Source organism: Neovison vison, chromosome 6 (assembly GCF_020171115.1).
Source record: "Neovison vison isolate M4711 chromosome 6, ASM_NN_V1, whole genome shotgun sequence".
NCBI classification, from domain to species: Eukaryota; Metazoa; Chordata; class Mammalia; order Carnivora; family Mustelidae; genus Neogale; species Neogale vison.
The window spans coordinates 179,227,245-179,250,718 of NC_058096.1; the positions used below are offsets into that span (position 1 = coordinate 179,227,245).

The following is a 23,474-nucleotide window of genomic DNA, read 5'->3' on the forward strand; positions in this document are numbered from 1 at the left end:
TTTAATTTAAAGATTTCTTTAGGCTTGAGATACGTAGCATTTGTACCTCCAGGAGTAGAGAAAAATGTTCCCGCCATCCTCTGCTGCCTTCGTAGGCATCTCTTTCCACAAGACACTTTAGAGGAAATCCGGGCCTTAGCTCTCCCGTCACAGTTTGGGGCAGCGGTGGGGGGACTGGTTCTTAGAGCCATGGGACCCAGCCTAGAGCCTATAAGGACTTCAGGAAAGTAGGTGGAAGAAGAATATCAGGGATATGTTTAAACATTTGGGTTAAGATGAAAAGTAAGGTCCCCATAGGCAACTCTTGTGGACTTTAAGAGGCTGTGAATATGTGAGGAAACACATGCATTGGCCCGGGTCACCTGGACTCAGAAGCCAAGGGCAGGTCCTGCAGCCTCACCCTGGACACCTCCTACGCTCTCTCCTCCTTTATTTTCTGCTTTGTCACCACATACTTTCTTTTTAAATTCTCTCACTGTGGTAGAACAGAGAGAAAACGAGCAAAGGAAAACAGGAAGGGCAAACGTGGCCGAGGTCCCAAATTCAGTTTCCCTAGGTCTTCAAAAAGAATTCTGCAAGTGAAAAGGCTTTCATGAGGAAGGAGATGAACGCTGACAAAACTGGTCTAAAAAAATAAAAAGAGGTGACCTGATAACCTGAAAAGCCCACTTGGGCTTGCCTGAGGCTGAGGGAACTTGTGGGGATTCTGGGTTTTCTTTGCAAATGGGGGATTTCCGGTTGGTGAACATGGTAGTCAGGTCAGTCAACTGTGTCCTCAGATCCAGGTTCTAGTGGTTTCAAAGGCTGGTTAGTGCCTGGCAGGCCCACTGTTTGCTCTCAGCAGCGGGGGCGGGAGGGGGTAGAAGGGTGGAGGTTTCGCAGGGCGGGGTGGGGGGGACCATCTCACCCTTATGCGGTCCTCGTAGCCTGACGGAGGGAAAGGGACTAGCGGACTAGCTAGAGGGAAGATGCCAGACTCAGTTTCCAATGGTCAGGAACAGGGTATTCTACTGTGTTTTCCGGCATGGCCACCTCTAGTGGTGCCCACGCTGGTCTTCCACACATGGTTTCTACCCCACGAAGGGTCTTGCAGATGGGACAACAGCTCAGGGGAAGCAAGGACTATTGTCGAACCAGGCACCATGCTAGGCACATTCATCTATGCGATCTTGTGTATCTTCACAGACAAAAAATTTCCTTAATTACATAGATTTATAGATTATGTGAAAAAAAGATGCAGAGAAGTTAAGGAAATGCCTGAAGTGACAGAGCAAGAAAGTGGTAAACTGGGTCTGGAACCAAGCCATAGGACCGGTTCCTCACCCTGTTCTTTCCATCGTGCTTTCACATCCCAGAGGTCATGGTGCCAGCCAGGGAAATAGAGGCAGGAAGATGAGCAGTGGGAGCCAGGGTTTGTGAAAGGGTGACACTCTGCCAGCTTATGATCAAGTTGTCAGTAATCTCATTTTAACACAGACCCTTGAGGATTCAGACCCTTCATGCCTTGTGTTCCTGTTTCCCTAGTATCTTGATGATTTGGTGCATTCCTTTCCCCTCCAGGTCTGAGTTCATTACTCTGCATTCTCAGGATTCTGACAGCCCTTGAATTTTGGTCTTGCTTTGATGACTTAGGGAAGCCCTCTTGATTCTTCCATTCTGACACAATGTGTTTAATTGCAATTATAAAAACAAATATTTATTTAGCAACTATTATGTACTAACACTGGCCTGACAAATTTACCCACTCACTCAGTCCTTATCCCCATTTTACCAAATAGACCATGGAAGCTGGAGAGGTCACCTGTTCAAGGTCACCTCCATGGTGAATAACAACCAAGCCAACATCTCTTCACTCCCTTGTTTCTTTCTTTCTTTCTTTTTTTTTTAATTTAATTTGTGTGTGTGTCCAAAAGTCACTGTTTATGCACCACACCCATTGCTCCATGAACACGTGCCCTCCATAATATCTACCACCAGCCTTGCCCAACACCCCACGGCCCTCCCCTCCAAAACCCTCAGTTTGTTTCTCAGGGTCCACAGTCTCTCATGGTTTGTCTCCCCCTCCGATTTCCCCCAACTCACTTCTCCTCTTCTTCTCCCAGTGTCCTCCGTGCTATTCCTTATGCTCCTCAAGTAAGCGAAACCATATGATAATTGACTGTCTCTGCTTGACTTATGTCACTCCCTTGTTTCTTATTTTTATGCAGTGACCACAGCCTTTCAAGGGTGCTTGCTAGCAGGCTAATGGAAGGCCCAGGAGACTCTTAGGGAACAAAGTGCTGGGTTGCCTGGGAGTGCTATGTAGGAAATCCTGCAGAGACCAACAAAAAACCAAGTTCTCTTGTCTACTTCCTCACATCTAGCCCTGCGAGGCCTAATGAGCAGTCCTGCTGCCGTCTCTCCAGTGAATCCTGAACACACTGGTGTGCGTGCATGCACAGTCTCCGTTTCCTCTCCATATTTCAGTCTACTTGAGCCCCATTTCCAGATAGGAGCACAGGGCACGTTTTGTCTATCTTGCTCTGGACCCTGGGCCACCCTACATTTTGTCCACTGAGGCTGCATTTACTGCCCTCTTTTTTCTCCCTAAACCAGGTAAAACCCACAGCCCACTTGAGAGCTGCCTCAAAAAGCTCATCCACATAAAAGGGTTACTTCTGTCTTGTGCTTGCGATGGGAGCCTCTGACCTGGTTTGGGGTGCTGCTCACCAAAGATGCCACAGCCTCCCCTTGCAACGAGAGGCAAACTATGGGCAGCTTCATGGGCAGAGGCAGGCATAGCCTCTCCGTGACCTGGCACCTGCTGGCACTGCCTGCCTTGTCCCAGCATCTGCTGGTTCTATGAACACAGACCAGGGCTGCTCCATTGGAAGAGTCCCATCAATTTGCTAATTAGCTCTTTTCCCTTGAAACCTATTGTTAAGTCTGAAGTCAGATTCAAAATCAATATGGAAGCACTGAGAGCCACACTTGTGTGGACAATTTAAGGTGGAACAGCTTCCACACTGAATTGACCCTCCTCGGAGTTATTAGCCTGAACGCATAGATGACAGACTTCTGCACCAAGAGGGGCCATAGTATCAGGAGGGAAGCGATCTGACGAAGTTCCAGAAATAGCCAGATGCAGGTGAAGGAATTAAGTTGGTCTGGTGCCTAGGTTTATCTTCTCTCCCTGGCTGCCACCATCACATTCCACATTCCCTCCCCCTTTCCATGCAACATCCTACCCCCACCCCTCACACTGCCAAGTCACAAAACAGAATTTTCAGCAGCTGGCTTGTTCTCAAGGTAAAATGGCGAGATGTCAAAAATGATAATGAAGGTCATCAGAAACCAGACAGCTGAGTTCCCAAATGCTGTAAGTTGACAATGTCAGAAGAGCATCCAGGAATGAGGTGGAGGGTCTGGAGGGCTTCTCTCCTTAGAAGGACCGATGGTGTGACTTCCTCTTTCTAAAACATCTCTGCATAACTAAATAGCAGGGCCTGTCAATTTCTTGAAAAGAAACATCTGTGGCTTCCGTTTTAGGGTAGGAAAGGCATTCTCCTTGAGTCAGAGAAAAGATTCAAGTTATCTGGAAATCCTTTTTCTTGAGAAAATATCTAAGGCCAGAGACCCCAAAATTCAAATTAATGATATATTCAGGGATCTCCCAACTTTTCGGTAGTGAAATTTTTATCACTTTGACCCAAAGGACATATGTACTACCCTTGGGACCTGTTCCCATTTTTTCTACCTTCAGTAAAATCAGAGTCGATGCTAACTTTAATTCACTCATTTATGTAATGGACTCGAGACTTTCGCATTAAAAAATTAAACAGTAGATAATCCACAAGTAATTTCCTTTCGGCAGTGAGTATGTGAAAGCTTTTCCTTGTACTAATTTTACCTGCCTGCTTATGTTTCCTTCACCATACACTGACCTTGGCTCTATTCTCTGGGGGTGAGCTCTGTTCTCACTTGGTGGTAGGGCAATCTTTCTATTTTTTTTTTTTTTTAAAGATTTTATTTATTTATTTGAGAGAGAGAGACAGTGAGAGAGAGCATGAGAGGGGAGAAGGTCAGAGAGCGAAGCAGACTCCCCATGGAGCTGGGAGCCCGATGTGGGACTCGATCCCGGGACTCCAGGATCACGCCCTGAGCCGAAGGCAGTCGTCCAACCAACTGAGCCACCCAGGCGTCCCTAGGGCAATCTTTCTAAAGAGCATCAGGAACACTGCAGAAGCCAGGCTAGGAGAAACGACTCATTTGCCAACTCCGTTCAGGCAGCGACCATGACTTTGCTTCCCACATAGCAACTTACATGCATCAATAACTTTTTTTGATTGAATGAAATAAAATCAGTTGTCTCTGTATTTTTGCTAATTCAGTGAAAAACTTTTATCAAAGTGAGAGCCGAAGTGACTAGGTAGAGTGGTTTAACTGAAAAGATTTTTGTAATCATGGTCAGAAGTGAACGGTACGATTATCAGTGCTCGATGCATCTGACTGTGAGGTATTTCACAATTTACGACACAAATGGGACCAAGTGTGTGACCCTGATAATATTTACAACACAGCTCTTTCTTTCTGTGGGACTCAAACCTTACCTATTAAGCCTACTTACAAACCAGATAATTTTTTTCTGCTGACATAACCCTTGCTAAATTTATATTCCCTATGTGGAAATGTAGTCTGGAGTTTCTGAATGAACTTATTAACGTTCTTGAATAATGGTTAAGAGCATGGAATGGTGGGTTTCAGAAATGGGGAAACGAAGCAAGAAAATCCCTTATTCAGGACATCAGACTGAGAAATAAAGCTAGATGGCACTTGACGGTATTAGTTCATTCCAGGTGCTCTTTCCATTAGCTATGAGCCAGTGCAATAAAAACGAGGCTTCACGGGATGCTCAGTCACAACCCAGAAACTGAGTATTACTCCTAAAACCTTTCAGTATCTGTGGCACTTGGGAAAATAAAAGTTTTGCCTCCTTGAATCTGGTTTTTATCATTTTACAGAGTATGATTAGTGCCTCTTCATAAAATAATAGATATAAATACCTAAAACTTGGGGCGCCTGGGTGGCTCAGTCAGTTCAGCGTCGGACTCTCTATTTCAGCTCAGGTCATGACCTCTGGGTTCTGAGATCGAACCCCACATCAGGCTCTATGCTGGGTGTAGAGTCCACTGGCAATTCTCGCTCTCCCTCTCCCCCTCCTCCTCTGCTCCCACACATGCTCTTTCTCTCTAAAAAAACAAACCTAAACCTTAAAAAAGATACTGTGGTTGTAGGTTTTTAATAAAGGGATTCGGTCCCAATGGCAGCCTGAGAACATCAGGGGGACCGCCGGTTTACAATGCAGCCAGCCCCATCGTGTGGAAGCGCAGTGCGCCAACTTTGCTATGTCCAATAGTGGGGTCCCAACAGTGAAACAACGTTTCCCTGGTACCCAGCTAGGAAGATGAATCTCAGGGGCATGTTCAATGATAGAGAAATGCTTAGGATGTCTTAAGTGGAGCTCTTGCCTGGGCCGTGTGTCCTCAGTTTGGTGATGACGGGCAGTGGAATGGATCCCTCCATCACGGTTAAGAGCATCACCACTCAGCTCCTCCTGCAAGCTGTGTCCTCAGTGGACAGAGTCGGCCCTTCTCTGCTCCAGTTTCTCCATCTGCCAAGTGAGCACGGTGCCCATCTCGACATGCTCTTGTGAGAATTATGCTAAAATGCATGATAAGTACCTTGCATAGTGTCTGGTACCCATGAACACTCAGTAAAAAAAATAAGTACAGAAAATAAGCTGTTAGTTATGTCCAATTATTTTTTCTATTTTTAATACTTTATGACAATTTACAAAACTTTAGCCATACAAACAACTACCTTTCTAAGATCAATTTTGTTAAAGGTAAGTATGTAGGAAATGACAGTGGCCTGGATGGAGTCGGTGGTATTAGAAAAGGTGCTGACTTGGCACAAATCTTAAAGATTGTGTATTTCAACTTGCTTGTTTTTATAGATGAGGGAACAGAGGCTCAGAATGGTGACCTCCACTGCAAGCAGAGAAGAGACTCCAGATTTCTACACTAGGCAAGGATGCACCCATGAGACCAAGGCAGGCCTCTCTTTTATGAGCGCATATGATGTGATGATGTTAACTGAGTCAGTGGAGAAAGGCAGGGCTGTAGAGAATAGAAGAATCAGAGACTTCCAAGGATCCCAATATGGAGACCATCATGGGGAAGTCAGTGAGAGAAGGCGTTCTGATCTGAAGGAGAGCAGATGTTTAGTTTTCAACATTGTCCGCTTGGAGAAATATCTAAGTGGGTTTCACCTATGGGAAATTTCCTATCTAGAAGTGGAACCTTGGTGTTAGGGCTGGGCCAGGACTAAGGACCTGGGAGAAGAACACACGGAATTAAAAGATACAGCTGTGTTCAACACACTTTCCAGTGGAAGAGACCCAAGGGTTCCCGAGCTGAGCTGAGAGGCTCCGCTGAAATGAAAAAGAGAAGACAGAAATGCCACTGAGGAAGGGGAATATTGGGTTAAAGAGCCAATGACTTGGTATCAAGATGGGCGCAACCATCATGTCTGAAATTAGGAAGGAGACCAGGTAAAATAGTTGGAAAAAGAAACCACATGTCCTTTGAATTTGACTAGGAGGCAGCCATCAACAAATAAAAAAGCAGTTTCTGGGGTGGGAAATGAAGCAGCCTGAATCCCTTATTCAAGAAATTAGGCTAGGAAATAAAATAGGAAGATATTTGATGATAGTTGGGAGAGATGGCAGAGCAAAGTAATGGCTTATTCAAGATAAAGGACTCTATGAATATTTGAAAGCAGAAGGGAAGAGATGAAGGAGGAGAGATTAAAGCTTCGGGGAAGTAGAAGATAAACCCCGAGTAAGAGTTCTCAGGAGGCAAAACAGCAAGAGATCAAGGCAAAGTTGGGCTCACTAGCATTAAATCCTCCAGACATCTCTCCCTCTTGCTATGTTGAATGTTTTGAATTTGAAGTTATGTCGGAGCTTTTGGGAAGACTTAGGGTATTTATAAGGACTTGGAAGTTCCACTTACTCGATTTCATTTTATAAATCAAACAATTAATGGCAAACTGAAGTTTGGGGTCCATTTCCTCTGGTGTGGTGTGACTTGAACTTCCCCCATGCACTTAGCACAGCTGGCATTAAGTCACTACCTGTGTTATTATTTGCTTAGAGCCTTTCCTTTTTGATGGATCTAAATAGCACACAGGGAAAGCCCACATGTGTGCTTTAATCCAGCTCCCAGCAACCTCTGCAGGGTCAAACATAGTGTGGGAGTCTGATAAATATTTGTGAAACGTGTGAATAAAGGAATAAATTAGTGAGTGGCCTCTCCCACAGAAAGCAAACTTGCATCCACGGAGATAATGCAGGATTTGCCTTATTCTCTGGAAGTGAATCAGGCAATTTAACAAGTGCATTGCCTCCTTAACAACTATGTGGTTAAGGACCTGGGGCTTTTCCTGAAATCCTTTCCGGTATCTTAAAAAATCATCACACACCCCAAAGAGATCATGAAAACTAGTAGAAGAATCTGTCCTTGAATGCAGATAAGAAGCAAATTTAACTGGAGAGTGAGATGGTATGCAACATATTTATACTTTCTCAATGGCAATTTGCTTCTACTTTCCTATCCATGAAGTGGGAATAATCATTAAGAGGTGCTGAACATAATTAAGATTGCAAAGTACTTTTAGCAGAGTCTGATGCATTAGGGTTAACTCTGAGTATTATTCCATCATTTACTTTCTCTAAAAGTTAAGTTTCCAACCTTGTATATATTTTTATTATAATACAATTAGATTACTAAGAGGGCTTACCTTTTATAGCTTTTCCATCTAAAAACCTTACTACTCATCCAAAGCTGATAAGGTCCAAGATTCAGGAGGCATTACTACAACAAGTGGCAGTCTATAAATACCTATGGACGGCCTAAATCATGATTTAATATTAAAAGAGGCTTCATTTCACCCTCACGAAAAATCCCAGGCTCAGGAAGGCTAAGCTACTTGCCCAGCCTCACCCAGCATCGGCAATTCAAATCCAAGCTTTCTGATGGCTGCCTCAAGTAATTTTGCATATCTGTAGCTGATTGTAGCTCTGATTTCTTTCTTCTTCCATCAGGAAATGATGATCAGAAGCCCTCCACAGAATGGTTTCTCATCGTGCTTGTGGCAACCATCTGCTTCATCCTGTTAATTTTCACCCTCATCTGTAAAATGTAGGTATTTTTTTATTTCAATGTTTCCAATGAAGTCTGAGTATTGAATTTTTACACTTCCGCCATGCCTCCGCTAGGGTGCTTGTTAGCAGTTGGAATTACAGCACTTTGCTGTGTTTTGGACAGCCTTTCCAAGATAAGCAGGGACCAAATTAAAAAGTGAGAAACATCTTTAGATGATTTATGGAAACCAGACAGAGCATAGCAGGGCCCCACAGCCATTACACACCCTTCTTGAATTTGATGACAGTGTATTCATTTCTGTGAAGCTTTTTACTTTCATGTTCTTTTGATTCCTTTACTGCCTTCTCAGTATTTGGTGTTCTTAGTTGAGCCACTAGCAGACTCCTTTTATAGCTTGGATAAAGGAAGGCAGCCCCCTGGAGACTGAAGTCACCCCAGTGCCCACGGAATGATCTCCAATTAGGAGGTGTCGACTCCTACCTTCACCCTTTGTTCACCTGGTCCCTGAGTGGTTGACTGTCCTTTGGTCAAATACAGATTGTAGAAAGGTCATGCAGATCTAGTGACCAATCCACGAGCCTGCAAGTGCCCCATAAGAACTCCTCACCCACTTTGGCTCTAAGTAAGGCCAAGAGCCATTTAGGAGGCTTAAGGACATGTTCTGTCTCTGTCCTTAATTTAGAAAGTTACTTAGGTTTGAAAGAGCTTCATTATTATAAATGTTATATTCTGTGGGTTGGAGGGTGGCAGTTCAAAGCAGAGGAACACCAAAGGCAACTCTATGAGCCAGCACAGTTGAGTGAGGGGCTAGAGCCAGCATCACAGTGAGTGGTCGGGCACCAAGGGCTTACAAATCACCAATGTTCAGAAATTAGGCCTGAAAACATGCACCAACATGAAGTGGTTACCATCATGTCTTTCTTGGATGATTCAGAAGCCACATCATAGCCCAACTAATATTATAATATAGATAAATATAATATTTGTAACTCTTGGTCAACAAAGTTTTTAAATTTATAGAACAGCAGGTCCTGAGATTCAGTAGGTCAATTTGTGGAGCAGATACTAAAACACAAGAAAGGCTGCTCTGCTCACCTAATTTTCTGCATTGCTCTGTTTTCAGAGGTCACTTATGGACCAGGCTGTTTCCACCGGTTCCAGCACCGAAAAATAGTCTTAAAGATTTCCTTGTAATCGTCAGCCCTGAGGTAATGTTGAAGGCTCTCATGATGGGTCCTATCTGCTCAGGGTTGGGTCTCCAGGGATTAGTCATCAGGTTACTGGTTTTGCATATTCCAGGACAGAATGTCTATCCAGGGGGGCCAGTGACTTGATGTTGCTCTAGTCATTCTGCTCTTTGGCTCAATAGTATGTTATTATATATGTTCACTACTGTCTTGGAGAACTGGAAAGGTCCTACTCAGCTATAAGTGTCCTCACCAGTCAGACTGGAATTTTTTCTATCAGCTGTCTCTTATCTGAGCTTGGGCAATTCCTTCAACCCCATGAGCCCTGACTTCTTTTTCTGTATAGTCAAGGGCCATAGATGAGATGGTCCAATGTTCTGTTTAGCTCTGATGTTTCTGCACATGGATACCCTAATCAGTAACATTTTTCAGAGGAACTTTTCCTAGTTCCTTAGTAAAAAAACAAACAAACAACAACAAAAAACAGAGAAGGCAAATGACTTCCCCAAATATGCATCTCCTGAGGCCCTATTTGCCTTCAGAGCACTTAGGCTTAACTGAATGCTCACCTACTCATGGCTGCCCAAGTGTTTTAGCATCATTTTGTTAGGGGGAAAAAAAACCATCCTTTTCCCATTGAGTTGTGTTGGCATCTTTGTTGAAGATCAGTTATCTATATATGTATGGGTCTGTGTCTGGACTATCTAGTTGCTTTCATTGATCTATTCATCTATCATTATACCCAAGCAGTCTTGATTACTATAGCTTTAGTGCAAACCTAGAGATCAGGTTCGTGTAAGCCTTCCAAACAGGATTTAAAAAAAAAAAAAAAAAAGATTTATTTATTTAAGGGGCTCCTGGGTGGCTCAGTCAGTTAAGTGTCCATCTTTGGTTCATGTCATGATCCCAGAGTCCTGGGATTGAGCCCCGTATTGGGCTCTTTGCTTGTGGAGGGTCTGCTTCTCCTTCTGTCTGCTGCTCTGCCTGGCTTGTGCTCTATCAAATAAACAAATAAAATCTTTAGAAAAAAGATTTATTTGAGAAAGAGAGAGCACATGAGTGGGAGAGGCAAAGGGAGAGCAAGAGAGAGAATCTCAAGCAGACTCCATGCTGTGCGTGTAGCCCCTAAGTGGGGCTCAGTCCCACGGTCCTGAGATCAGGACCTGAGCCAAAACCAAGAGTTGGAAGTTCAACCGACAGAGCCACCCAGGCATCCCCAAACGTGATTTTTTTCCAAAGTTGTTTTGGTCATTCTAGGTATTTTGTTTTGCATTCTCATATAAATTTTAGAGAAACTTTATTAATTTCTACCAAAAAAGCTGCTGGGATCTTGATTAGGATTGTGTTGTACTGTAGGTTAATGTGGAAAGAAGTGACATCTTAAAAATGAGTCTCCCAATCTGTGAACATGACATAGCATCATACCATACAAACAAAAAATATCGACCATTAGATTTTCTTTAATTTTTGTCAGCAATGTTTAATGATTTTCAGTGTACAGTTATTATACACTTTGTCAAATCTGTCCTTAAATTAAGTGGTTATTTAGATTAGGGGTCAACAAACTTTCTCTATAAAGAGCCAGATTGTAAATACCTAACATCCAAACGGATTCCCTCAACTCTTCAATGCTGCCATAGTGGTGTGAAAGTAGCCACAGACAGTACGCAAATGAAGGGGATTGGCTCTGGCCAATAAAACTTTATTTACAAAAACAGGCAATAAGCCAGATTCTATCCACAGGCTATAGTTTGCAGATCCCTCATGTAGGCCAAGCTATTTTCTTAACAAATTCAGTTTTCTAACGAAGTGCTTCATGAATGGATGAATAAATAGGTGGTTGTAGGGCAGGTAAGGGTCAAACACTGACTGAAATGGATCATTTTAGTAAGCTGTGACCTTTAGAGTTTTCGATTTGGGTGTTTGGAATAATTATAGACCATAGTACTTACAAACCTAGTCAGGCAAAGAATTGAGTCAGACAGAAGAACCATTCTGTCCTTACTTCCATCCTGAGTTCGCCTTTATCAGGGAATAGGGGCTTTGCTTTAGTTAACCCATAGCTTTTCTGGAAGAAGAACGGACCCCAGTGTGAAACTTTGTTTTGGTTTCATCTGAATTTGTGTTGTCAATCCCTCCTTGCTCCAGCATACTCATCCCTGATAAACTACATCTGATTTTAGCAGCCCACGGAAGTCATTTGTCTTGTCTCTTAATGGAACATCTTAATGCTGGTATCTAATTTCCCTATAGAGCCCCCAAAGATTTTCTTTAATATTCTGAAGCTGGTGAAAGAAACTGGCTTAAGAGCTTATTGTATGAGCTTGTGGTTTGTTGTTAATTAAAATCAAGTCATGTGTGCAAAACAACAACTTGGGGTAGACAAGCTGGTTTCAAAAATAATAACCCCTCTGGAAAACAGCATGGAGGTTCCTCAAAATGTTGAAAATAGAACTTCCCTATGACCCAGCAATTGCACTACTGGGAATTTACCCTAAAGATACAAACGTAGTGATCCAAAGGGGCACGTGCACCCGAATGTTTATAGCAGCAATGTCCACAATAGCCAAACTATGGAAAGAACCTAGATGTCCATCAACAGATGAATGGATCATGAAGATGTGGTATATATACACAATGGAATACTATGCAGCCATCAAAAGAAACGAAATCTTGCCATTTGCGACAACATGGATGGAACTAGAGCGTATCATGCTTAGCGAAATAAGTCAAGCGGAGAAAGACAACTATCATATGATCTCCCTAATATGAGGGAGTGGTGATGCAACATGGGGGCTTAAGTGGGTAGGAGAAGAATCCATGAAACAAGATGGGATAGGGAGGGAGACAAACCATAAGTGACTCTTAATCTCACGAAACAAACTGTGGGTTGCTGGGGGGAGGGGGGTTGGGAGAAGGGGGGTAGGGTTATGGACATTGGGGAGGGTATGTGCTTTGGGGTAAATTGGAAGGGGAGATGAACCATGAGAGACTATGGACTCTGAAAAACAATCTGAGGGGTTTGAAGTGGTGGGGGGGTGGGAGGTTGGGGTACCAGGTGGTGGGTATTATAGAGGGCACAGCTTGCATGGAGCACTGGGTGTGGTGAAAAAATAATGAATACTGTTTTTCTGAAAATAAATAAATTGGAAAAAAAAAAACAAAAAAAAATAAGCAAAGGATTAATGTCAGAGCTCAGCATTGCTAGACTCCTCTTAGACAACTTACTTTCTTTTCACATTGTTGAGTTTCATGTAAAAAAAAAAAAAAAAAAAAAGACAAGAGAGACGGAGACCAACAGAGATAGCAAGTAGAACTCAGAAAATGAAGTATTGCCCCATAATGCTGTCACCCTATGGCCTAAATGCTCTACCTAGGAGAATATGCGAGCAAGTTCAGAGCTGACCACAGCCTGGACCCTATGTAGCAGTGCCCCAGCCTGTAGCTTTGAAGGTAAAGCCCTTCAGACTCACTCTCGGGGCCTCTGCTACAAGGTTGGGGGTGGGGGCGATTAGTGCTATTGGCCGTGATGATTTTGCATCCCACCAGGAAGACTTTAGTGGGAAAGGAAGCTTTCTGCTTTCAATTACAACCTGAGTCTCTGAGCTTGGTGTGGGTACCCAGAGTTCTGGGATTTAGAGGATATCTGCCATCCCTGAACTCTCATTAAGCAAGTTTTTGCTTTTTCAGACCCAAGTCAGAAATTGTTTTGTAACGTTCAAGAGACCGGTACCAGCAGAGAGAGGTGGGAGGGAAGATGGAAGGGCAGAAGTTGACCTTTATCAATTACAAAGAAGGCAGCTTTTTGTTTAAAACAAAAAAATGTATCCGGTGTTTTAGATTTGTTACAAACCAGTTTCCAGCTGTTCCTTATTTCTACAATGGTAACCAGAGAGGGTTCCTTCCAAAATGAAGTATAAACCATTAAATTCTAGTACCTAAGGCAGAGAGCACATCTGTCACTGCATACTCAATGCAAGACAGTGTCTAAGGTACAACAGGTATTATAGGTATTAAAAAATGTGTTAAATGAGGGGTGCCTGGGTAGCTCTGTTGGTTAAGCATCTGCCTTAGGCTCAGGTCATGATCTCTGGGTCCTGGGATTAAGCCTGAGTTGGGCTCCCTGCCCCTCTCCCTGTCCCCCCCCCATGACTGTATGTGTGTGTATGTATGTGTGTGTGAGTGAATGCACAATGTACTCTCTCAAATAAATAAAATCTTTTTAAAAATGTGTTGAATGAGTAAACAAAGTAAGAAATATCTCTTGTAGGTTCTGTCACAAAGTTTCTCATTAATAACATTATAATAGCCCAACTTAGACAAATACATATCCAAATTTAAGGGGAAACTACAATAAACTATGAATGAAGAGCTATGAATGTAGAGCTATTCAATGATGCAGCCCAAGAATATATATTTTGAAATATTACATGATGTTACACAGAAAGCAATTTATGAAGCTGACTATCCATTTGCTTCACTTAATTGTAAAGTTAACTTTGTACCTAGAAAACAGGGCTGGAGAGAAAACAATGAGCTGTGTTTGGGAGATAGGGTGGTGGATATATTTTTGTTTTCTTCTTATTTTCCATATTTTCTTAGTGAACATTTACTATTTTTATGAGGAAAATACACTTAAGGAAATAATTGTGAAGAAATTCAAGAGAACAAAGAGGGTACTACAAGACATCTAAGGGAGGATGTTTTGTTTTACAGAAAACTGTTTCCAGTGAAACAGAAATTGAAGTCATAAGTTACGTGGAAGAGTCTGGACTTGAGACCCTGGAAGATTCTGTGTTTTGATCGGCACTGTAACATTCTCAAAAATGAGCTCACACTCACATGCCTCAGCGATAAGAAGAACAGGAACTGTTGTTTCTTGGCTAAGAAGAGCTCCACATTTACTGAACACTCAGTTTAGCTGCAAGGCAATACACTCAGACGAATCTCTTAAAAGCACGGATTCCTCCTCAAAAACTCCTTGCTTCTCGGGGTGGTTGATCAATCTGACCATTCTGCCATGTCTTTTCTTCCTATGCTGCAGGGTACCAACGTCTCACCTGCCAATCTCCGTGCTTTACGTTACTTACCTCAAACTTTTGTGCAAGAGACAGTTTTTAAGACTGATATCAACTGGTGGGGCCCGCTTTATAGCTGAGGCTGCCAATGGTAATACTCAACTGAAATATCAGCGAGAAAGCATTCTGCCCAGCCTGGAATTAATTATGAACTTAGATTCAAGGCTGTCTTTCCTAGAACAAGTGGGAGCCATGGTGCTTCCCCCCACTCCCGAGTTCTAGAATACTTTTTCTTTCAAGTCATGTGTGGGGGGTGGAGGGCTGTTTATGATTTAAGAGGCAAACTCAACATGAAGAGCTAATATATCACTCCATACCAAAGCAGAGAATAGGATTTTATTTGGGATTATAGTCTTGAAGGCAGCCTTGATATTCAGGAATATATTGAGAAAGGCATTAGGTAGAATTGGTTGGGAAAGGGATTGTTCAATCAAGAAAGAACTTTCTGGAGAGATGTTTGCTTGCACATATAGAGCAGCTTGTTGGGTGCTGGTCAAGTAGCTCTGGGTCCATCCTATAAGCATCCCTTCAAATGTCCCGATCTAGGCATCCTCTCAACATCTTCCTATAGGAGTCTGCATGTAGACTGGGGGCCTTCATGATGGGCAGCAGGCTACAGATAGAACCAAGTGAATACAAGTGTGTCAAGGGCAGAGAAGAGGTAGGAGTAACAGTTCGTAATTGAGAGGACTCCAACAGTGCTGATGGAACCTGGCCCTGGAGTAGGAAGCTGAGTGTTCCAACCCCCCTGTATGGCAGCATACTCTACATGTTTTTATTGCCTGTTTCCAAGTATTAGGGGCTGAATGTTTATGCCCTTCCCCCTCCAATTCATGTTGAAACTCTACACCCCAAAGAGATGATATTAGGAGGAGGGGGGTGGTGGTCTTTGAGCAGTGATTAGATCATGAGGGTGGAAACTTCATGAAGGAAATTAGTGTTCTTTTAAAGGGACCCTAGGGAGTTTTCTTTCCTCTGTGTAAAGATAGGAGAAGTTGGCATTCTGCAACCAGTACGAGGACTTTTCTGAGAACCCTGCCATGCTGACACCTTGAACTGGAAACACCAGACTCAAGAAATAAGAAATAAATCTCTGTTGTTTATAAGTCACCTGGAGTATGGTTCTTTGTCATAGCAGCCTGAGCTAAGATGCCAAGGGTTAGGAACTACACCAGGTACTTCACACACATCATCTCTAATCCTGAGAAGCTCACATCCTTTGGATCTCTGCCCCATTTTACAGGTGCAATCACTGAAAAAACTGCACAATGAAGGGCTGCATACCAGGCTTGAGTAAGCCCAGTACTGTTGAAAAGACTGCTGGGAAAAAGTTGAAGCCTGCTTAGAGATAAGACCAGGATGGCATGCCCATCAGGGTGCTGCAATCACTGGCAGAATGATTATCTGACTGATCTAGAATCTCTGTGAATGGCGTTCAAGAACCTGTATTTTTAGTGAACGTTCTTAGACATTCTGAAACTTGCCAGTGCAATAATCACCTGGAGGTATCATTAAAACAGGTTGTTGGGCCCCAACCTCGGTTTCAGATTGAGTAGATCTGGGGTAAGGTCTGAGATTCTCCATTTCTATTAAGTTCCCAGGTGATGCTGATGTTTGTTTCCCAGTCACACTTCATGAACAGCAGCCCTGGGTGTTTCTGATGAATACCAAAATTTGAAAACCCACTACTGAAGGAGTAAGTGATGGAAAGGTCCTGCCCCAGACTATCCTCTAAGGGCTGATTGTTTCCTCTCTGAGATCTTTCAAAACCAGAATGTGGAAACCTAAGGTTATGACCACTGCCTCTGCTAGGAGGCTGGAAGAGAAAAAGAAAGCTGCCCCTAATTTGGCAGCATCTTCATTTGTGGGTGTGAATCATAGATGCTTCCCTCAACCCCAGCAGCCAGCCTTCACCTAGGTACTGAACCAGTACCAGCACCTGGATCTTAGTCTGTGTGTTTCAGGAGGAACACATTGTAGATCAAGAGATCTCCCCAGTGCATTATGACCTTCCTCTTCCTCACTGCTCAGCTCCTACCCATGTTTCGGAAATCCAAATTCCATGTCTCCTTCTCTGTGAAGCCTTCAAAAACAGTTTGGTTGATCCTGCCTCTGGGTTTTCATTCTGGGTTTCGGCCCCTCCCTTGGAGCTATTGCACTGTAGGACATACCATTCACAGTTTGGATGGCCCCCCAAAGTGTGTGCTTCAGGAGGATGGGGATCATGTGAAATGCATCTTTTTATCTGCAGGGACTAGGACCACTGGACCCTTTAAGCCCTCTTTCAACCTTGGCACAGATCCTTGCCTGTAGTTGGAACTGAGTGGTATTTGGCAGAGATCACAAAGGCCTATAATATCACGGAAAGGAAGACGAGTGTCTAATGAGAACATGATTGGAAATAACCAGGACACACATGTGTGCCCGACCATCTGGCTAGTGTTCCCTAGACCTTTTTTTGCTGATGATGTGGCTAAGTGGTAATGTATAAATGCAGTCCAGAAGGAGTTAGGCTTTGGATGTGGCATGTTTTAAGCAGTCTGTCCAGTTTTCACTAGCCTTGCCATGACAAATCAGAATGTGAACATTCTCTTACCAATAAATGCCCTCGTCAACAGGTCAATTAGTCACTGGCACCCACCTCTTTCCATCACCCACTAGAACAAGAGAGAGGGCAAACTGTCTCCCAAAGAGCCTTCTGTGGAAAGCTCAGAACAAACAGTGCTTCTCGAAGACATCCTTTCCAATAAGGATTTTATTCTAATATCTTTCTTCGGCAGTTGGAAATCTCTGAGTGCAGCATAGGGAAAGTGCTGGGGAGACTGGAGGGGGAAGTTCAGTGTGCCAACAGCACAGCCATCTGAGCCTTATTGAAATGCCTCAAGGCCTCAAGCTATTTATGCAGGCTGGGCAAGAATTCCACATGGGCAAAGAACATCCTGATTAAAAATCCAAACGTTTTCATGGTGAGACTTGTATGTGTCAGGACCATCTGTTGGTGGAATTAATAAACCTTAGGTGCTAATTTGTTAAAGAAAAAGTAGGTGTCTAGAAGCGAGAACAGAGAACCGAAAACAGTCTTTGGTGGCACGAGGCAAGGTGAAAAACCTAATTAGAACAGGACTTGGTGTTAGCCCAAGGATCTTTGTGACAATGACCGTGTAGCCAGTCCTGCTTCCACACCCTGCAAATCAAGTTCCAGAATACAAACTATTTTGAAAGCCATTTTTCAAAGAATATTATATTGAACCAGAAGACAGTCTTATCTTTTGGCCAGGAGCCCTCTGTTTTAGGTAATACATGTGAAGGTAAATTCACTTCAGAAGGAGAACTGTTTCACACAGAGGACGGTGAGCTGTCCAAGTTCACAAACCGCACAGGAGCACCTTTCTTATTCCCTGTCCCCCTATTCTCATCTTTGTCCCCAAGATCGTCCTTACCATCTCTCAGTTAGGACCATCACAACTCAACTGAAATCCTGGCCTCCAGTATTGTCTTTTTTGGAAGGACCTACGTCAAAGGCCCATCTGCCTCCATCATCCCCTTCCAAGGCCCTCAGATAAGTCTATCCCTTCAAGCTAAAGCTCCTGTCTACGCTAAGCCTCCCGGCACACGGGTCCCCAGTGGCTCCCCGGCCACATCCCCAAGGAGCGCCCCTCCGTAATGAACACCGTGCTCTCTCAACCCTCCCCGCTTCAGGGGAAGCTGTCTCCTGTGGACCAGGCCTTCTCAAGCTTACTCGTCATCGGTTGACAGTTATCTTCTACATCTCACTCCTTTGCCACCAGGAACGCGGTGTTCCCCAGGTAACTTCCGTTGGATCCTATTGTATCACTTACTATACTATTTAAAGTTTGGGGGTCTCATTTAAAGTGAAAACACGCTGAGGTCAAGAACAATGTCCCGCCTGTGTACTGAACCGCCGAACTGGAACTGGCTGAATTTAGCTAGACAATGAAAAAGTGAATTTCTTTAAAAAATGTACCAGCAGAGAAAACGATGTATATTCAACTTTAGCTCGAAGGAACGGAGCTCTACCGGGCAGACTCATTTATTAAAGCTGGACAGTGACAGCCGGAGAGTACACCATCACCAAAGCTTAAAACATGAAGTAGTAAGAACTCACAATTGGTGGGGCTCTCGTTCCCAAAATGGCTCTCTCTACCTCCCCGGCCGGTCATCACGTGGGCTCCACCCAGCTCCAGCCCAACTTCCGGGAGCCGACACTACCTATTGGCTCGCGACAAATGAGTGGCAGGTGGAGAAAAATGAGACCACGTGGCCCAGGCGCGTTATCTTAAAGTTCTAGTGGACTCTTTTCACCACCAAGATATGCTATCAGCTTAGTTTCATTTATTAAAACGAAAAGTAAAGCTCTGTCCCTCTCAGGTGATGAAATGAAAGAAGACGTGAACCTGAGAATGGGGCATCAGGAATTGGTGGGAAAGAAGTCAACAGTAAATTACTGGGGTCAGAGTTCAAAAGTCAGCAAGTTTCTTCTTAAAGAGCTGGATAGAAAATATTTTCAGCTGTGAGAGCCATCTGTCCTCCGCTGCAACCACTCAGTTCTGCCATTATAGCATAAAAGCAGCCTCAGACAGTATATAAATGAGAGTGGCTGTGTTCCAATAAATCTTTATTTACAAAAACTAGGCAATGAGCCAGGTTTGGACTTTGGGCCAATATTTATCTGTACATAGCTTAATGGATCCAAAACGTTAAATTTAAATGTGCTGTTTCTTTCTTTCTCTTGCTCTCTTTCTTTAAAGCAAAGCAACCAATTTGGGAAATATGTTTAATCAATAAAAATCTTTCTACTATGGGGGGCACCTCAATGCTGCCCTGGGTTGAGCATCCAGCTCTTGGCTCATCTCAGGTCCTAATCTCAGGGTTGTGAGATCAAGCCTGTTAGGCCCTGCATTCAGCAGAGACTGCTTGAGAGTCTATCTCTCTCCCTCTACCCCTCCCTGTCACTTTCTCTCTCTCAATTAAATAAATCTTTAAAAAAGAAAATCATCCTATGGAGGGAGGTGGTGGTGAAAAAAAATGTGTTGTGTTTGACTGAACTTAACCTTGTTACAAGTTGGTTTTGCAAGAAACAAGTGTCCAGAATTCTGTTCATACGTTTATCTGTTCACACGTTTTACACCATTTGCAAATAAGCGTGTGTTTCTGTCACCTCCAGTGAACCCTGAAGAGGGAAGCCTTAATCAGATTTCTGTGGTTTTCCAGTGCCCAGCACAGTGCTCAACACATAGAAAGCAGTCGACATTTTTAATTGTTGACAAACAAGAGAGGAATGACTGGGCCAATGCAACCTCTCAGTTATTTGCTCTCAGATATTTGGTTCTGAAAATTGATAAATGTTACTCAACCTCGTAATTTTTTTCCCAACTATTTCTGTTATAGTTATGTTCTGGGCAACAAGACCATTTTTATAACCCTTCAAAACATTTCTGGAATCCCCCTCAACACCTCAGAATCATGGCCCTTTGGACATGTGATAACACATCAGCAAGATCCTGGAATTTTGCATTAGAAATGAAATACGTTAGTGAGGATGAATCCTCCCTGCATGAGGTTGCCAGACTTAGCAAATAAAAATAGATGAAGCCCAGTTAAATTTGGATTTCAGATAAATTTTGCATGGGACATACATATAAAATTATTGATTTTTTAAAAATCTGAAATCCAAGTTTAACTTGGATTTCTGTATTTTATCTGGCAACTCGGATCTTGCAGGATAGCCCATTTGAAAAATAGCTCTGAGAATGCTTGAGGTCCAGTACAACAAACAAGCAAAAAGCACCATTTGCAGTAAAAAAACAATAGCCAAGCAGGGCTGCTTTGGAGCAGAGAAATCACCACACCTGAGCTATATTAGGTTTCCCTGCAAGATTCCTATACTTGGGGTCTTGGCTTACTTAAACCCCTGGTCACTTTTTAACAACTCATATACAACTTCCTGGGAAGCTCACCACCTTATTTCTTCTTCTTGCTGTGTGGCAACAAATATCATTCTGTCTGTCTATGTTCCTACCTACCTACCTAGCTATCTATCTAATATTTTGGACTGGACTGGACTGGAGTCAATCTACCAGCACCTCAATTACTGGTTTCTCTTATCAGCTTTGTGACATGGGTCATACCACTATACTTCTTGGTGTTGGCTCCCCACGTGTCAAATATGAATAATGAATAGTGACTCCATAGTAGGTTCACTTGCATAGAGATAGGCACATACCAGAAGTGTGATCGATGTCAGCTAGTATTCTCATCACATTTTTCCATATTGTGGCAAAGTGCCAGTACTGGTTCCTTGGTCTCACCCCCCACACCACACACACGCCGTGGGACTCCAAGGCAGGTGACTTCACACTGGCCTTGTGGGGTGTTTCCATATCCCTCATTATGTGACCCTCATGGGGTCTCTCTGCCACAGCATTGCCCTGTGCTAGAACCGTGCCTGGTACAGGGGGTGGCCACTAGTCCCTTCCTTAATGACCCACTAGAACCCCTTCAGGGACCTGCTCCTCTACATGGCTATGCCCTGAATCTGCTGGTCTTCCACAACTCCTTCACTCCTACATCTCACCCTCTGATGTGCTCTGCTTGGACCTCACCATTCTCCTCTCGCCCACTTGGTGTCCTGACTGCTTTCCAGGTGCACTTAAGACACTATCTCCTTATTCCCTCTTGTTCTTTCTTTTAGGTAAGAGTTATTTCTGGAGGTTGAAATGTACTGAATTAGGAGTTCTAAATTCCAATCCTGACTTTCTAATCATCTGTGTTACTTTGTAGCAACAAAGTAGTACAAACTGTTGTAGTACCACCTCCTTACCTCCATTTCCTAAATGAAAAAAGAATAAACTGGTGTCTCCCTCCTCTTAGTGTGAAGAGCACTTTGAAAACTATAAAAACAAATTAAGCTATTACTCTTTGTTCGTTAAAATCCCAAGACGTATGTATCTCCTGGTAGAGTTTGTGCTGTTCTTAACAAGTGGTGAGAATATGTAGCAAAAGGCCCGGGTACAGCTACTGGGACTCTCACTTTAAGATATCCCAGCCTTATAGACTCCAGACCTTCAGATCTCTTATATGGTTGATCTTTTTTTTTTTTTTTTTTTTTTTTAAATACGATCTCTCGGTGTGGTCTTTATTACTAGAGCCCTGCTAATCTACAACTGACCATAGCTGTTGGTGATAAAGGACAAAGGATGAGTTTGTTTAAATTGTGAGCTCTCTTGAGTATTGCAATTTACACTTGAGTCGAGGGATTGGAACATTTAAACTGCATGGGTCACAGCATGAGGGGAAAAGGCTTCCTCTTGGACTGGCGTGTTGTAATCACACCCTGCCAGGAGGGCAAGGGCTGAGCAAATCACACCATGTGGTGCCAAACACTCTTCCCCTTCTAGCTTTGCTCGTGTCAGCAATGGGGGGAGGGATATAGGCCTGGTGCTTGAGAAGTACAGTTAAGAATCACAAACAGATTCGGGCGCCTGGGTGGCTCAGTGGGTTAAAGCCTCTGCTTTCAGCTCAGGTCATGATCTCAGGGTCCTGGGATCGAGTCCCACATCGGGCTCTCTGCTCAGCAGGTAGCCTGCTTCCTCCTCTCTCTCTCTCTCTCATTCTCTGCCTGCCTCTCTGCCTACTTGTAAAATAAATTAAAAAAATTAAAAAAAAAAAAAAGAATCACAAGCAGATTCTAACCTTAAGATGCTCTCTGTATACTGGGAAGAAGACATGAACACAGTGATTTAAATCCCAGTGCCTGCGTGGCTTGGTTGATTAAATGGCTGCCTTCAGCTCTGGTCTTGATCTCAAGGTCCTGGGATAGAGCCTGGCATTGGGCTCCCTGCACAGTGGGAAGTCTGCTTTTCCTCTCCCACTGCTGCTCTCCCTGCCTGTGCTCCCTTGCTGGTGCGTGCTCTCTCCCTCAAATAAATAAATAATAGATAATGGGATGATAGACATGTGTGGGTACTGATGAGGTGCCCTGGAAGTCAAACAAATGAGATGGAGAAACTGAAGACTTTGTGGAAAAGCTGGCATCTGAGTGAGGACCCTACTGCCTAACTCCTTTCATAAGTATTAATATTATTAAATATTTTAATTTTATTAACTTTGTTATTTAAATAAATACATATTTATATAAAGACATGAAAATATTTGCATAAAAGGGGATAATGGACATATGTGTTGAGTTCAACTCATTTTGGCTATGGGAAGCATCGACATTCTTTGGTTTCTGTGACTATCTCAGTCGCTTGAGAAGAACAGTAAGTGATCTATAAAATTGTTGCTAATGTTTAGAGAGCTGTGCATTTAGAACTTTATAAACTTAATCCTATATAATAAGTACCAATGGTCAGAATGCATTCCAGGTGGTCAGATTCCAGAATCCACTGTACTAAGTGGCCTGTGTTAGGTCCAGTATCTTCCATTTTTGATGGAGTAATTTTGGGTGTGCCTAGAAATGGACTACATGTCTTTCATTGTAAAAGGCTTGCTCTTCACTGTGGTTGGCCAGAGAATTGTTTTAATTATTTACAACAGGAAAATACAGTCAATTCTTGATTATCTGTGTTAATGGAGGAGAACAGAGGCATGGATAATCCAATGCAGCATATAGAAATCACCTGATGGTGATTACATCAAATTATCTTAAAATTTACACGTCATTTTAGTAGCTAATTATGTGCTATTTATGTACTTTTTATAATCCATCATTCAACATTCAACGTTCTTTGAGCACACTTTGCAGAAAGGTAAGGGTGGTAGGAGAGACTGGGAAAAGGTTAATCAGGATGGAACATTGCTTTCTGGATATAAATAACCAAAAATCTGATGGTAAGAATAACTCAGTAATTTTATCTTCAAATAAAAAGCTTATGGCAGCTCCAATCTCACAGGCTGGAAGAATTCTGAGCTCACCTGAGAAATGAAATTTATCTTTCATGTCTTCTACCTCCATGCAAAGATGCTGTTTTGTACATAGG

The 23,474-nt window shown here is 43.1% G+C and overlaps 1 protein-coding gene across 1 annotated transcript in view; it reads left to right on the plus strand.

The window, feature by feature from the left end:
- The window catches only part of IL5RA (interleukin 5 receptor subunit alpha), a 34,572-nt gene extending 20,375 nt beyond the window's left edge, over nt 1-14,197 (plus strand). Inside the window, exons 9-11 of the mRNA XM_044255236.1 lie at nt 8,147-8,243; nt 9,331-9,415; nt 14,111-14,197. Coding sequence (XP_044111171.1) covers nt 8,147-8,243; nt 9,331-9,415; nt 14,111-14,197 — 269 coding nt within the window. The remainder of the gene's footprint in view (nt 1-8,146; nt 8,244-9,330; nt 9,416-14,110) is intronic.
- Nucleotides 14,198-23,474: the final 9,277 nt, after the last annotated feature.